Source organism: Ochotona princeps, chromosome 15 (genome assembly GCF_030435755.1).
Source record: "Ochotona princeps isolate mOchPri1 chromosome 15, mOchPri1.hap1, whole genome shotgun sequence".
In the NCBI taxonomy this organism is placed as follows: Eukaryota; Metazoa; Chordata; class Mammalia; order Lagomorpha; family Ochotonidae; genus Ochotona; species Ochotona princeps.
The window spans coordinates 27,133,008-27,149,279 of record NC_080846.1 but is presented as its reverse complement, the minus strand read 5'-3'; the positions used below and the strand labels follow the sequence as shown (position 1 = coordinate 27,149,279).

The following is a 16,272-nucleotide window of genomic DNA, read 5'->3' as shown; positions in this document are numbered from 1 at the left end:
GTAAGCTAATCTAAATTTTTTTTCAAAATTTTACTTTCTTTAAAACCCATTTGGCACATAGATGGCAATTAAAGCCTTTTGTGAAATAAAGTATCCTCAGGAAGTATCAGTAAACTCCACACCAAATATCTAACGACATACTTCATAACTCCGTATCAGTGTCCATAGACTTCTTCAACTCGGTGTGTTCCATCTAAAGCTGCTTTTCTAATATTAACAACTCTTGTCAAAGTCATCTCAGCTACCAAGTTATACCTAAATGCCTCTCTCATCCTGACCTTATATCCTAGTTCTCTCAGACCGTCTCCTCTGACACCCCTCAATTACTTATTTACTAAGCCTTATTTACTAAGATAACTTTATTCTTTAAAAAGGCAAAAAAAAGGGGGGGAGGGTTATTGGAAAAGCAGATTCACAGAGAGGAGAGAAACAGAGGGTGATCTTCCTACTGCTGATTCGCTCCCCAAGCGCAGCAACAGCCAAAGCTGAACTGATTCGAAGCCAGGAGCCAGGAGCCTCCTCCAGATCTCCCATGCAAGTGCAGTGTCCCAAAGCTTTGGACCATCTTCTACTGCATTCCCAGTCCACAAGCAGGGAGCTGGATGGGAGCTGGGGCAGTCAGAACTAGAACGAGCACCCACATGGGATCTTGATGGTTGCAAGGCAAGGATTTAGCCACGATGCCGGGCCTAATTTATTCTTTCTTTTCCCAATCTAATCACACTCCAATAACCGTGGGTAAGCTGTTTAACTATATGACTACTTGCAAAACTGTGACTGTCCTAAACATGTGCATCAGATCACACCACAGACCTGAGCTTTATTCCACCCTTCATCTCCACAGTGTTCCCATACCTCCTGACATCCCCAAGCACAGTGCTCCCCGGCAGCCTCAGTGCCCGACCTCTCTGAAACCCCCAGTGCCCTGAGCCTCTTGCCCTCTACCGTGAGCATGTCCCCTGCCTGGAACACCCTTTTACTCCTCCACTTCGCAAATAATTCCTACCACATCCTTCATAAAAGCGCAAGCAACAGCCTGCCCAAACCCTTCCAACCACTTCCATTCTACATAGTCTGAGTTATCAGGGCTTTACTCATACCCTGAAACACTTGGCAAGCACCATCTGGATACTGGGTTTAAAGATGTCAATAGAAAAAAAAAAATGGCAAAAGTTGTCTGATCAAACTATCTGGAAAAATAAACAGTAACTCAGGAATCAACGGTTCATAGCAGAGAGTGAGGGGTGTATGTAAAGGGCCCTGAATGAGATGACATATCACAAAGGGTTGTAATTTGCCCTCAAGACAAACAAAAACTACCAGATTTCTAGCAGGGGGATGCCGTGGTCAGACTTACTTCTCTTAAGCTAGCACACTGGCTGCAGGGTCAAGAATGAAGAGCTGGGCCCAGCACGGTAGCCTAGTATCTAAATTCTCACTTTGCATGCCCAGGATCCCATGTGGGCGCCGGTTCATATCCCAGCTGCTCCACTTCCCATCCAACTCCCTGCTTGTGGCCTGGGAAGGCAGTAGAGGACGGCCCAAAGCCTTGGGACCCTGCATCCACTTGGGAGATCTGGAAGAAGCTCCTGGCTCCTGACTTCAGATCAAGCTCAGCTCCAGTCATTATGGCCACTTAGGAAGTGAATCAGTGGATGGAAGATCTTTCTGTCTCCCCTTCTCGCTCTGTAAATCTACCTTCCCAATTAAAATAACTAAATCTTTCAAAAAGAAAAAGAATGAAGAGCTGCAAACTAATTTAAAAGAGGGAAAGAATCACAGCAGCCTAAACCAGGGCAGTGGCAGTGGAGACGAGCAAAGACAGATGGTCCAAAGGACAGGACTGTGTGGCTGATGAGACGGGAGAGAGCAAGGGGAAAAGAGCCAGGGACAACCCTGAAGAGATGAGGTCATTTTTGAAATGGGGGCGGGGGGTTGGTTAGAAGGAGGAAAACAGTTTGTATTTGAAACTTGCTAGTCCATCATGAGGGTGGAACTAAACACATATAGAATACAGGCAGACAGGCAGCTGCAAGGGGAACGTACCATGGAAAACGGCAAGCAAAGCATGAACCTTTGACAGAGCCCAGTACAACTCCCAACGAAGGGCAGATCACAAAACTGGTACTGCTGCTCAAGGGTGTCAGCGGAGACAGAGGAGACGGCGACAACTTAGCAAGCTGAGCAAAGCCACTAACTGAATGATTTCTCTCACGCTGATGCCTACACACACATGACAGGACAAGAAGAGCAAGCACACACAAGTTGAGGAAGACTGTCCTCCACCAACAGGTAGAAAGGACTGGACAGCCACTTCTCATCTAATCACACAGCTGATGTCTCATCACAGCTAAAATTTAACATTTGCTTCTTCAAAATGCCACGCTTTTAACAATGTGTAAGTCGAAAGCCCGTAAAATTCCAAACTACTATCTTAGGTCAAAAATAAAGTGCTTAATCACCACTGTATCCAGAGAACCTGGCACACAGCAGACAATAGAATGCTCATTCAGGAGTGCCAGAAAAATAAAGATAACATTTATGTCCTAGCTACTTACCATGTTACAAGATCTCATCTAGGGTTAAAAAAAAAATAAAATAAAAAAAAAAACCTTCAGGAAAATCAATTCCATACTAGGAATATTCTTTATCTTTCTCAAACACCTTGCTTTCTCACAGGACTATAAACTTATCTAACAGGTACTATAGGGGATAATATTAAGCTACAAAATAAATTCTCACCACACAGGATATAAAACAAATTCTGATCAAAAACAATTGCCGATTTCCCAAATGTCTAAAGCTATTTTTAACAGAATGAAATTCCAATAGAACTATAAAAGAACACAGAGTGAATGGCAACACACTGTAACACTGAAATGGACCCATCTGTCCATTCTGCCTCACTCCCACTGCCCTGCGTTTCTTCTGCCCTTCTTCTCTTTCCTCTTCACTGAGCACTGACCGTGGGCTTCAGTCTACGATGGGTGCAGGTAAAACACAACAGTCACTCTCCAGGTCTTTGAAATAGAAGCATTCACAGAAAAGAGCCCCAATCTCAAGGACCTGCAACTCACAGTTCATTCATTAATGAAGGTAATGAGGAGGTTATCAGTGAAGGTTTCTTTTTGAAGAATTGAAATCTATAAGCTCCGAGGACAAGGGCTTGTGGTATACCTCCAATGTATGCTATAGTCCAGAGCAAACTAGATGCTTACAAATATTTGTTGAATGAATGGAAATAACATAACTATCAGGACATTGTTATAATGGCAGAAACTAACTCACACCATTTCATTTTTTTTTCCTAGTCTATTACAAGTAAATTCAACTCATTCCACTAATTTAATTCTATCCACCTGTTAGAGCAGATGCAAGCTGGCCTTTCAATAGTCACAAAAGGATGTAGATTCGTTCCTTCATTCTGCTTGACTGCTAAAATGCATGGTTCCATACTTTAAAACAACACAGAGTAGCTAAATACCACAGACTCATCAGAATTATTAGCCAAACTCAAATCCATTTTCAAAAGGTCATAAGAAAAACAATGAAGCCAACATTATGGAGCACATTAAGCTGCCACCTGCAATGCAGGCATCCCATACGGGCAGTGGTTCAAGTCCTGGCTGTTCCAGCTCCACTCCAACTCCTTGCTGATGTGCAGTTAAGCCTGCGCACCCATGTGAGCAACCCAGATAAAGCTCCTGGCTCCTGGCTCCTGCCTTTGGCCGGACTCGGCCTGGGTTGTTGTTGCCACTTGGAGAATGAACCAGCAGATGGAAGCCTGGTTTCATACTTCTGCATGCAAAGATCTAATTTTCCCCCAACACCGTTTACTTAACAGAATGCCCTTTCTCCAGGGAACTTCCTCCTAGTGCACTCCCTGGGAGGCTGCACGAATGGCACAGAGTTGGTTCACTGCCAGCCAAGTGGGCGAGAGGCAGTTTGAATTCCCAGTTCCCGGCCCTATCTTGGGGCCCCTGCAAACACTCGGTGCGTGAAGCAGCAGATGGCCAATCTGTCTCTCTCAGCTTCACAAAAAGAAAGTTTCTTAAACATCAGACAATTAAACACAGGATTTTAGTACTTACTGAATCACTCACTAGCATACAGCCATCAGCATGCTATAAATATTACAGGATCTTTTTGTTTCACTAAAAGGTTAAAAACGCTGTATGATCATCACATTCACTATCCCACACAAGCAGGATCACATCTTGTTCTGATCATTCAAAACTGCCTTTGGGTTTCTGTTTGGATTTTACCATGGCTTCTGCAACTCTAACAGTCTATCAAATTTCCCTTTTTATTTTGGCCGCTAGAAAATATCGCTTTTTATTTTGGGTGCTAAAATATATATACTCAATGGCACATTAAAGTGCTAGTTTTTTTTTTCATAATTACACTTCAAGCTCCTAACTTTAGTCTCATTTTTCCAACTCATTTTAGCTATACTGCCTTTGTATTTATTTGCGACCTTCAATCCTTGCTAGCATAAGACTATCAGTCTCCATAAAGACAAGGAAATAGAAAGGTCTTGAAATACTGCACTGTAATCCAGAAAAATGTATAAACAAAAAAAAGAAGAACAAGAAAGAAAAATGTATAAGCACTGGGCACTCCAGACTAACCCTCTACCAGGAGTAACAGCATCCTATGCAGGTGCCAGTTCACATCCCGGTTGCTCCACTTCCAATCCAGTTCTCTATTTACAGCCCAGAAAAGCAGCAGAAAATGTCCCAAATCCTTTGGCTCCTGTACCTATGTGGAAGACCCAGAAGAAGCTCCCAGCTCCTGACTTCAGATCAGCTCAGCTCTGGCCATTGCAGCCATTTGGAGAGTGAACCAGAGGGCAGACGACCTTCTCTGTCCCTCCTTCTCTCTGTAAAATTAGCCTTTCAAATAAAAATAATAAATTTTTTTAAAAAGTATAAACATTACATGTTAATAATGAAAACAAAACTACTAAAATATGTACGTATTCAAGTATTTCCTAACTAGCTGTCTTTACAATTTTAAGACAACTGAAAGATCTTCCTTATTAATATCAACAGCTACCGGTTACTGAACAGTGACTTGTAGTCTTCCTGTTCTAAAGGTCTTGCAATTATTTGCTTTCCTTACAACTCATGAAGGAAGTGCAATTACTATTCCCATTTTATAATTGAGGAAACTGGGGACTAAGGAACTTATGGAATTTCCCAAAGTCACGTGGCTATAAAGCTTCGCATGACCAATGCCCTACAGCGATGGATTTTCACAAAATGACTTCAAAAACAAGGTATGCTTTAAATTGCCACCAAAAAAAAATTTAAGAATTGGAAACAATTTTGACAACAAAGTTCACATAAGTAATTACTGTTGTTATAATAAAGATGAAGAGATTGAAACACAGTTGAAACACTCCAACTCAAGTCACTACTAAGTAAATTCCTAGAATTAGTTTGGCTCCAGAGTCAAAGTTCTTAACTACTGCCTTCTCGATTTCTCCAGATGACAAAGATTAGCTTCTGTCACTTCCTGACACTCCGAGAGGCAGAGCTGGTAATCAAAGTGACCCTACATTCCACATGTCAACATTGAGTAATTCCAATGCAACAAAGCTGTCAGCCCAGCACCAACAACTTTGTAAAACTGTCACAAGTGATTCCTGAGCTTTGGCTAATCATCCACTCCCGCAGGGCTTCTAATCCACACAGTCTCCACTATACACTCACACTTCCTCTCCATCTGCTTTCCCAAACAAACAACACAGGCAAGCAAGCAGCGCAGCATGAATGACAGAATGTCTTTTTAGGACGTGCTAGCCAACTTTAGTTTTTATTGGTGAAAGTAATAAAGGATGAATTTTTGAGATTTACTCAAGAGTCAAGGAGAAAGAGAGGTGGGGGAGGGGCAGGAGAAAGAAGACAGATCATCCAGCAGCTGGTTCACCCTCCAAAGAGTCACAAAAGCCAAGAAGTCCATTCGGGTCTCCTCATGGGTGGCAGGGACCATCTTCTGCTGCTTTCCAGGGCGTGCACCAGGGAGCTGGATCAGCCAGGGCTAGAACCAGCATGCAGATAGAAGGTGTCAGAATTGCAAACAGTGCCACAAGCCAGGTTTTTATTTTTTAAATAAGAGACAATCAAACCGTGCATTAAAACAAATCAAAGTGGCAGTACAGAAAACATAGTGTAGGCACTGATAGGAAAAAACAAAAAGAAAAATGAGCTAACAACGTTAAGACTAGAGGCTGAGCAAAGGCTTGAACTACATTTTGACAGTAAAGAATACGCAGCAAATTAAAGAGATCTGCTTAAGAAAAAGCTGGCAGGACCTGGCTACTGAACAGATACTGCCAAAGAAATGGCTGCCTCCCAATGTATCAGCAGGTGAAGGATGACGCTTTGAACCCAACCTGCATTCCTGTAGGATGCCGGTGTGGGTCCTACTCAGCAGGGCAGCATCACTTGGGAAAGGGGGTCAATTTTAGCATGAGAAATTAATTTCAGTGGAGTTTCAGGGAAAGGTCTGAGTTTACAATGAGTAAGAATATTATTGTGCCAGTTATATAACTAATTTTAAGAAATCAGATTATGAAAGATAGTGATTGTAAAAAAATATTTTTTTAAAGTCTTGTATTTGCAACTCTACTTCATCATCTCCAAACAAGAAAAATGGTAGGTAAGATTTAAATGGGAAGGATCCCCTCTTGGAAAGTGGTAGAGTGGATCAATACACATGGAAAGTCAAACAGGATAATCACCAAGTATGTGGCGAATCAAGCAGAATATCAAAATCCACCTGATAACCAAAAACCAAAACCTAGGCACTGGCGTGAGAACTCAACTGGCTAATCCTCCACCTCCTAGCGCCAGGATCCCATATGAGTGCCAGCTCATGTTCCCACTGCTCCACTTTCCATCCAGCTCCCCTGCTTGTGACCTGGGGAAAACCTTGGGATCCTGCACCCGCTTGGAAGACCTGAAGAAGCTCCTGGCTCCTGGCCTTGGATCAGCTCAGCAATGGCTGTTGCAGCTACTTGGAGAGTGAACCAGCAGACACAAGACCTCTGTCTGTCCTCTTAGTAAAGCTGCCTTTCAAATGAATGGATGGATGGAGAGAGAGAGAGAGAGAGAGAGAAACTAGAGTGCGCATTTTGCCTGGCAGTTCAGACAACTGCTTCTCACATCTCAGTCCCTGGGTTCAATTCCCAGCGTCAGCTCCTGATTCCAGTTTCCCACTAGCACACACCTTAGGAGCAGCAGTGAAGGCCCACTTGACTCGGTTCCTGCCACCCACACTGGGAGAGCCGCACTGGCTGCCCGGTTCCCAGCTCTGGCCATGATGGATATTCAAGGAATGAACGGAGGTCTGTCTCTGTTTCAAAAATGAAGATGCAGAGAACCGCATAACAAAGATTTATGTCCAACTTAACAATTTCAAGGTGCCGGTACATAGAAGTATGCAAAAAGCTTTATGCTTTGTCAATTTCAAACACTCCAAAGTCCAATAAACGTGATGATTGAAAACATCTCCATAAAAGGAGATAAGTCATAACTGCCCTGTTTCCCAAGTCACATTTCAGATGGACAGCAGAAAAACAAAATCAAGATCCTTTTTATTTTTCTGCCACCTACTCTAGGATGCCATACCTCAAACCACAAACGCCGTGAAATCATTCAAAAACGGGGTGGGAGACATCGGAAAACGTGAGGCAACTCAAGGGACAGAGGAAGCTGCCCGCCACAAGTAAACAGTCCCTGGTATGGGATGAGTCACTACCAGTCAGCTCCAGCTGTTTATGCCACCTGTCATAAACCTGAGCGCCCTCAGTATGTGTAAGACGTGTCTTTGGAATGTGAGCAGGCGCGCAGGACCACATATCCTCCGCCCCTGGTCCGAGTGCCTAAGGAACTGGGTGACGCTGACCATGTCCTCCCGATGGACAACCCCACGGAAACAGCCCACACACGTCCAGACGACACACTCCAAACCCACGCCTTCCCTGACAGGCGTAGAATGGCGGAAATCTCAGCCCCGTTACTGCTCACAGCCAAGCTGGCAGTCGGACGCCCAAGCGCACAGCTGCCTAAGGCCCCTGGCTCCTTCCGACGGAGGTCACGGCCACCTTCACCAGGGCAGAGCGAGGGGAGACGGGCGAGAGCCGGGTGGACGCCGCCAAGGTGTCCGAGAGTGCCCCAGGACGGCCGGTGCCACCAGAAGCGGCCAGCCTCCGGGGCAGGGCACAGCGGAGAAGCGCCAAGGCCCGGGCGGCCTGGGAGTTCCAGCCGGATCTCTGCCTCCCCAACTGCACCGGCACTGTCCGGCAAACAGCCGCCACCGCCCAGCCCTGGGTTCTCCTCGGTCCGTCCCGGGCCGCCGCGACGCTCACAGGGCGCCGCCGCCCTCGCCTGGCCCGCCTCCAGGCAGCCCAAGCACCCGCGCTCAGGGAAAGGAAGGGGTGCCGCCCGGGGCCGTTACATACCTTCCCGCTCACACCACCCGCCGCCGCCATGTTTCCTGCGCGTGCCTGGAGATGACGTAGCAGAGCCTCACGTGTCTCCCGGACTCACAACAACATCCGGTAACACCAAAATGACATCCGGGCGGGACGGGGCGGGACGGGGCGGGAGGAGCCACCTGACGCGACGAGGGAGGAGTCTGGCACAGGATTGGCCGTGTGACCGCGGCTTTTTTTCTCAGAAAAAACCTTGACAAAAAGTGCGTTCGCCAAGGGTCGACGTCAGTTTGGTGACTTGGATGAAGCACCACACTGGGAACCAGCAAACGGGGTCCTGGGTTTGTGTCCGTAAGCAAGTCAGCAGCATGCTTTGGAGCCCGGTTTGTTCATGGTAAAATCGAGACCTTAGCGTTGTGGTAAGAATTGAAATCAGCTCAGCTCTTGGTCACAGACTTTTCCTATCTACAGATAAGTTTCTGAGTGTGAGTTTGGCCACTGCCACACACACGACCTTCAGCCAGGTAGTTTGATGAGATCCGTAATAATAGCACGCCCTCATTGCTCCGGAGTCCAAGACGAAGTTTATACCTCTCCACAGTCACTTGATTGTGTGACTTGAAACAAATTTCTAAATTCATGCCAACTTCCGATGTAAAAACTAACCGTGCGCGGGGTGGCTATGCATAACTCCAGGCAGTGTGTGTGTGTGTGGTAAGATGGTTTGTGAAGATACAAAGTTCCCAGTGCTATGAAAGAATGCAGAGAAGGACTTCGTAGTGTTTCTGGTGGCTCTGACATCAGGCCTGAGACTTCTCTGGTCCCAAGGCCAAATAAAATCTTGCACCAGAAGTACCTGTGCCTGTTAGGGTAATTCTGCTTTCACACACTAGAGAAAGGTTGCAAGCTTTGGAGGGTGACTGAGAGAAGCGGCAATCAAAGGAAACAACAGAAAGAGAAGGGCTGCAGGATCTGTGAATACGAGGAGCCTAGCAGGTAGGGAAGATCCTAGGACCTACCAGTAGATGTGTAGTACCACTGGGGAGAAATCGTGCCTGGCAGCTGAGACTCCAACCACAGCCAACCAGACCCATGACCTAGGTTGGCATTCCATCAGGGAGGTGGAGAAATGACCCATTAACAGTAACCTCCGCTGAGTGAAAACCAGAAGGTTCTGCTCACATCTTAGTGAATTATGATTTCCTTAGAACCTTCTTGTAATTTCTGTTGTTGGTGGAGAATCCTTAAAAAGGCCCAAATTGGGCTAGGCACCATCGTTCAGTCGCTAAATCCTTGGCCTTGCAGGTGCTGAGATCATATATAAGTGTAGGTTTTTTTTTTAAAGATTTATTCATTTTATTACAGCCAGATATACACAGAGGAGGAGAGACAGAGAGGAAGATCTTCCGTCCGATGGATTCACTCCCCAAGTGAGCCGCAACGGGCCGATGATTCACTCCCCAAGTGAGCCGCAACGGGCCAATGCGCGCCAATCCGATGCCGGGAACCAGGAACTTCCTCCGCGTCTCCCACATGGGTGCAGGGTCCCAATGCATTGGGCCATCCTCAACTGCTTTCCCAGGCCACAAGCAGGGAGCTGGATGGGAAGTGAGCTGCCGGGATTAGAACCGGCGTCCATATGAGATCCCGGGGCTTTCAAGGCGAGGACTTTAGCCGCTAGGCCACGCCGCCGGGCCCAAGTGTAGGTTTTTTTCCCCAGCTGCTTCACTTCCCATCCAGCTCCCGGCCTGTGACCTGGGAAAAGAGTAGAGGACAGCTCAAAGCCTTGGAACCCTGCACCCGTGTGGGAGACCCAGAAAAAGCTCCTGGCTTTGTTGTGCCCACATTTAGAGATCCCCAGAAATCACCGGGAGTCTGAAGCCAATCCAAGTGCACAAGAATGGTCTATTGAAGCTCAGCACATCCAAGCCTGGGTTCTTGGTTGAGAGCAGGCAGCTGGCTGACCGACACCCCTCACAACGAGTGTGGCCCCGAACGGCTCATTCATAAGGTTTTTTTTTTTTTTTTTTTTTTTTTTTAATTATTTATTATTTAACTTCAGTAATTACATTGCATTATGTGACACAGTTACATAGATACTTGGGTTCTCCCCACCCCTCCCCAAACCCTCCCACCATGGTGGATTCCTCCACCTTATTGCATAACCACAGCTCAAGTTCAGTTGAGATTTCCCCATTGCAAGCGTATACCAAACATAGAGTCCAGCATCTTATTGTCCCGTCAAGTTCAACGGTTTCTTAGGTATACCCTCTCTGGTCTGATGACAGAGCCAGCAGAGTATCATCCCAGTCAATTGAAAGCTCCAACATACCATCAGCAAAAATTTACATCATTATGGAATTAATTGACATAGTAATGAGTAACCAATATGTTAAAAGTAAATGCGGGTTCCCAGCCATCATTCATAAGGTTTTTATAGGGGCAGTCCACAATAGCTTGAACAGGGGAAATTCACAGTAGTCTGCAAGGTGAGGGGCGGGTGCAGGGTCCCAAAGTCTTGGGCCATCCTCAACTGCTTTCCCAGGCCACAGGCAGGGAGCTGGATGGGAAGTGGAGCTGCCGGGATTAGAACCGGCACCCATATGCTATCCTGGGCGCATTCAAGGTGAGGACTTTAGCTGCTAGGCCATGGCACCGAGCCCCATAACCTATTATAATATGTGTAATTGTAATATGCCTACCTTGCTGCAATACAGCCTTTCCAATTAAAAAAAAAAAAAGAAAACTGCTCTTTCCTTCATAGGACACACAACTGTGCCATTCCTAGACAAGGGAATTAATTCATAAACACTGGTATTTTTAATTAACCACAGAATTAATTTATATAAACACAAAGTGCCTACTATGTGTTCTGTATGGTGGTCACAGAAAGAAGAAAACTCAATTTCTGCCTTCCAATAGTTGATGACCTAGTTGAGAAAGTAGTTTATTATCAAGCACTTTAGAGTGTGATACTGTGGAAGCACAGGAACAGATACAGTGTTAGATTCCTCTTTTGACTTGTCCAGCACCATTCTTTTATTTTTTTTTCAATTTTTATTTGATGTAATTTTAGTTTTTTCACTTTTTTATTGAGGAGGAGAGACAGAGAGGAAGATCTTCTGTCTGCTGGTTCACTCTCCAAGCGGCCTCAACGGTCGGAGCTGCACCGAGCTGAAACCAGGAGTCAGGAGTTTCTTCCAGCCCCCCCCCCCCACCGTGGTGTAGGGACCCAAGGCCTTGGTCCATCCTCGGCTGGTCTCACAGGCAGCAAGCAGGGAAGTGGATGGGAAGTGAAGCAGCTGAACACAAACCAGTGCCCGTATGGGATCCCAGCACATACAAGGAGAGGACTTTAACCCCGAGGCTATCGTGCCAGGCCCAAAAGCAGTTTTCTTCCTCACAAATATTGTCTATCTGCAAAGGAAAGAAACAACATTGGGATTCCAATGTAGCTAATTTCAGATTTTAGTTTTTTCTATGTTAGAAGAAAAAGTCTTAGTGATCATACGTATAGCAAGAGAGCAGGTGTTATTATATAATGCTTAGTGTGAGTGATTATCAAGTTCTCTATAACTTGCAGTAATTACTGTTTTCATGAGCATGAGTTACATCAAAGCATCTAGGTCCGCTCCTATCAACTATATAGTTATTTGTTCATTATCATTATCACTGAAAATAACATATGACGAGAAAGAATCCTAATAGTAAGAAACTCAGACTTGGAAATCACTTTAGAGATAATTTCCAGAGTTTTCCGACTGAAGAGATTGTACCTCTTGGAGATTAATGACTTGCCAAAGCCACAAGATGCATCCTGGTTTAAGTGGAAATCTCATTCCAGGCACTTATCATAGTCAACTATGCTTCATCATCAGCTGGAAGTGATCACTTCGCTCTGAACTACAACATTTAATTATCGGTTGATTTCATTCTCGCCTCAGTGTCTGATGGGCCTATTTGTCTTTCAGCATTTATATCATGACTCGCTGCATCTGTTCAGATTCCACTAACCTTTCCAGCAATTGATCTCTACCTTTTCCAAGTTCTTGCAACTGTCAAATGACGAACTTTGTTTTGGTGCTTAGCCATTTTTTAACTGGATCAATTGGTTTCTTATGGAACATTCTAATTCTTATCTCTGGGAATGGATCTATCCTTCATGATTTGCTTCCTTGCAACTGGGAAAATCACAAATTTGAAAGTGTCATTGACCCCTTAATATCATTCACCACTTCTCCATCAACACTGATTAGAATCAGACCAGGCTCGAACCTCCACGCTACTCTTCGGCCTTTCTCTGGAGAGCTTTATATTCCAATGACCACATTGTTCAGATCTTTACACTGTACTTTTCCACCTTTGCTTATATGATTCCTTCAGTCTGACACGCCTTGCTTCCTATTCTCTAACCTACCCTTTTTGATTCTCTCATCTTTTAAGAATCATCCTGTGTTTTGACTCCTTCTCCTAGCTTCTGGGGAAATACTCTCAGAAACACCCAAGTATTCCTTCTCAAAGCTATAATCACGCCCTGTGCCTATTTCTTAAATAGTTGTCAGGTGTCCAGCAATGACATCTACTGCTCTCAGGAATGTATACATTTTATACTGCAAATATTTGAGTTTCTCAATATTCCGAACAACTCTGAAATAAAACCACTCTTCCTTAAAAATAAACATAAAGCTCTCAAATTTTGAAAAGTAACCATAAATTAAATCCTCATCCTTAATTATGGCCTGGTATCTTCCATTAATTTGAGAACCTGTACGTGTGTTTGTCATGCAGACACTGATCTGCCTGGGGGTTGGAGATTTCTTGTCCTGATGACAACCACGCTGTGAATATCCAGTAGCTATGTGAAAATGAATGGAAGCGTGAGGCACGATGTACAAACTGCAACTGTGACTTCCAGGGGGAGAATGCCCACACATGTTCTATTTTACCAAAAGGAGGAAATTCCACTCCACACAACTCTTTATAACGAAGGCAAGAGTCTGTACGGATTGATTTGTATGCGTTAGCAAAGGAAGCAATAAAGAGCTATTGAAAAATGAAAAGTTCAAACCCGAGGCATAGTTGTCTGCAGGGCTTTTTTTTTTTAATGAAAATTGTATCTCAAAGATATCCTGTACATACAATTTTTTTTCTGCTGCTGTGATGTTTTAGAAATGAAATACCTATTAGGCAAATAGTGAAAAATAGCTTCTCCAAATGCTGATTACTCATGACATGTTTCCATTTTTCTCAGACTCATAACATCACCAACTGTTGAGAAATGCAGTTATTGCTCAAGCCTGGGGGGTGTTCTTATTTCCTTCTATCGAGCACATATTTCCCAATATCAATTTTTTCCTCTTCAGCTTAATTGCTTCACCCATTCGTATTCCCCCCTTAATGTGTCATGAAGCTTTTTATGAAGTGCTCTTATTTTACTTTTTACAGTATGAAGAAACCAAAAGGAAATTTATAAACTGTTTGGGGGGGGGGAGTTAAATCAGTCTAACAATTTAAATTTATTTTTTTTCATTTTTTATGGTGCAGTTCCATAGGCACAGGAATTCTCCCTTCCAAGCCCCTTCCGCACTTGTTTCCTCAATATTATTACAGTAGTGTAGTCCTTCAGCAACAGTCACAAGTCCAACATTCTGTTAATCAAGTATATCCTGGCATTCTAACTATAGAGAATGGTAGAAAGTCTAGCATCCTGTTGTCAAGGTATATTTAACAGTTTCATTGGGAGTCCCTCATTTAGTCAAAAGTAGAGATGCATACAGCACCATAGCTTCACTTCCCAGTATATTGGTCTCAATTATATAGTTTATCTGTGAGAAGAAGTGTATATGCATGTTTACCTAGATATCCACTGAGCTTGTATTTTGCATAAAGGTTGCCTTGTATAAGTGAGAATGTATATTTGTCTTTTGTGGACTTGGTTGTTCCTTTTCATTTATTTATTTATTTTAAGATTTACTTAATTTTATTGGAAAGGCAGGACAGATATACCAAGAGAAGTAGAGATAGAAAGCTCTTCTGTCTGTTGGTTCACCCCCCAAATGGCCTCAATGGCTGGAGCTGAGCCTATCTGAAGCCATGAGCTTGGAGCGTCTTCCAGGTGTCCCACACAGGTGCAGGGTTCCAAGGATTTGGGCATTCTCCACTGCTTTCCAAGGCCACAAGCAGCCAGAACACGAACCAGTGCCCATATAGGATGCCGGCACTTACAAGATGAGGATTTAGCCATTGAGCCAGGCATAGAATTGGTTTTTTTCACTGAGCATAATGGTCTCTAGTTGGGACCATGTTGTTGCAAATAGTGAAATTTCATTCTTTTTAATAGCTGAATAATATTTGACGGAGTAGCTGTATTCCAGTTTCTTTGTCCGTTCCTTTTTCAACAGGTATTAGTATTCTTTCCATACCTTTGATATTGTGGATTGTGCTGCTATAAAAATGGGGTTGCAGATCCCTTTCTCGTTAGCAGATTTCAATTCCCCTAGAAATATTCCCAGGAGTTGAATAGCAGTAAAAAAAAACTGATGAAAGATCAGTTTTCAGCCATTGGAGTACTTTCCATACTGACTTCTTCAGTGGTGCCATGAACCTACATACCCACAAACAGTGAAATGGGTACATTTTGCCAGAAGGTTTTGGAATCACTTAAAATTATATTGGCAAAAAAAAAAAAAATTATACTGGCATGGGCCCGGCACAATGGCCTAATGGTTAAATTCTCACCTTGTATCCTCTGGGATTCCATATGGGCGCCGGTTCTAATCCCAGCCACTCCACTTCCCATCCAGCTCCCTGCTTGTGGCCTGGGAAAGCAGTTGAGGACGGCCCAATGCATTGGGACCCTGCACCCACGTGGAAGAGGATCCGGGCTCCTGGCTTCAGATTGGCTCAGCTCCAGCCATTGCAGTCACTTGGGGAGTGAATCAATGAATGGAAGATCTTCCTCTCTGTCTCTCCTCCTCTCTGTATATCTGACTTTGCAATAAAAATAAATAAAGCTTTAAAATAATGCTTTGGAGGGCCCAGCGGCGTGGCCTAGTGGCTAAAGTCCTCGCCTTGAACGCCCCGGGATCCCATATGGGCGCCGGTTCTAATCCCGGCAACTCCACTTCCCATCCAGATCCCTGCTTGTGGCCTGGGAAAGCAGTTGAGGACGGCCCATGCCAGATATACACAGAGGAGGAGAGACAGAGAGGAAGATCTTCTGTCCGATGTTTCACTCCCCAAGTGAGCCTCAACAGGCCGGTGCGCACCGATTCGATGCCGGGAACCTGGAACTTCTTCCAGGTCTCCCACGCGGGTGCAGGGTCCCAATGCACTGGGTCATCCTCGACTGCTTTCCCAGGCCACAAGCAGGGAGCTGGATGGGAAGTGGAGCTGCCGGGATTAGAACCGGCGCCCATATGGGATCCCAGGGCGTTCAAGGCGAGGACTTTGGCCACTAGGCCACGACGCCGGGCCCCATTTTTTTTTTTTTAATGTTTACGTAGTTGACAGGGATGCATGTCCATGTGGTCCGCCAACTGGGGTGAGGGGGGTCGAGGAATGTCGGAAAGTGGATGAGACAACTACCTCCAAACTCCTTTTTTCTTCTAGTATCTGGGGAAAGTGGAAAGAACAGGGAGATTGCAATTCCATGGGGGTAAGCCCACATATCCCTCACAGAATCTGCCCCCATATCTGGTTCTCGTGAATGCTGGTTGGTGTCATGACTCACCTTAACTCTACCCACCCACAGTTATGACACTCACTGGTGGGTACCCTGATCTAGCAGTGCCAAGTAGTCCCCCAAACTTTAGTTTCCACCAGTGGGT

The 16,272-nt window shown here is 44.9% G+C and overlaps 1 protein-coding gene across 1 annotated transcript in view; it reads right to left on the bottom strand.

The window, feature by feature from the left end:
• Nucleotides 1-8,567, bottom strand: part of TBC1D15 (TBC1 domain family member 15) — a 57,631-nt gene extending 49,064 nt beyond the window's left edge. The window contains exon 1 of the mRNA XM_004583038.4: nt 8,471-8,567. Coding sequence (XP_004583095.2) covers nt 8,471-8,500 — 30 coding nt within the window. The 5' untranslated portion in view covers nt 8,501-8,567. The remainder of the gene's footprint in view (nt 1-8,470) is intronic.
• Nucleotides 8,568-16,272: the final 7,705 nt, after the last annotated feature.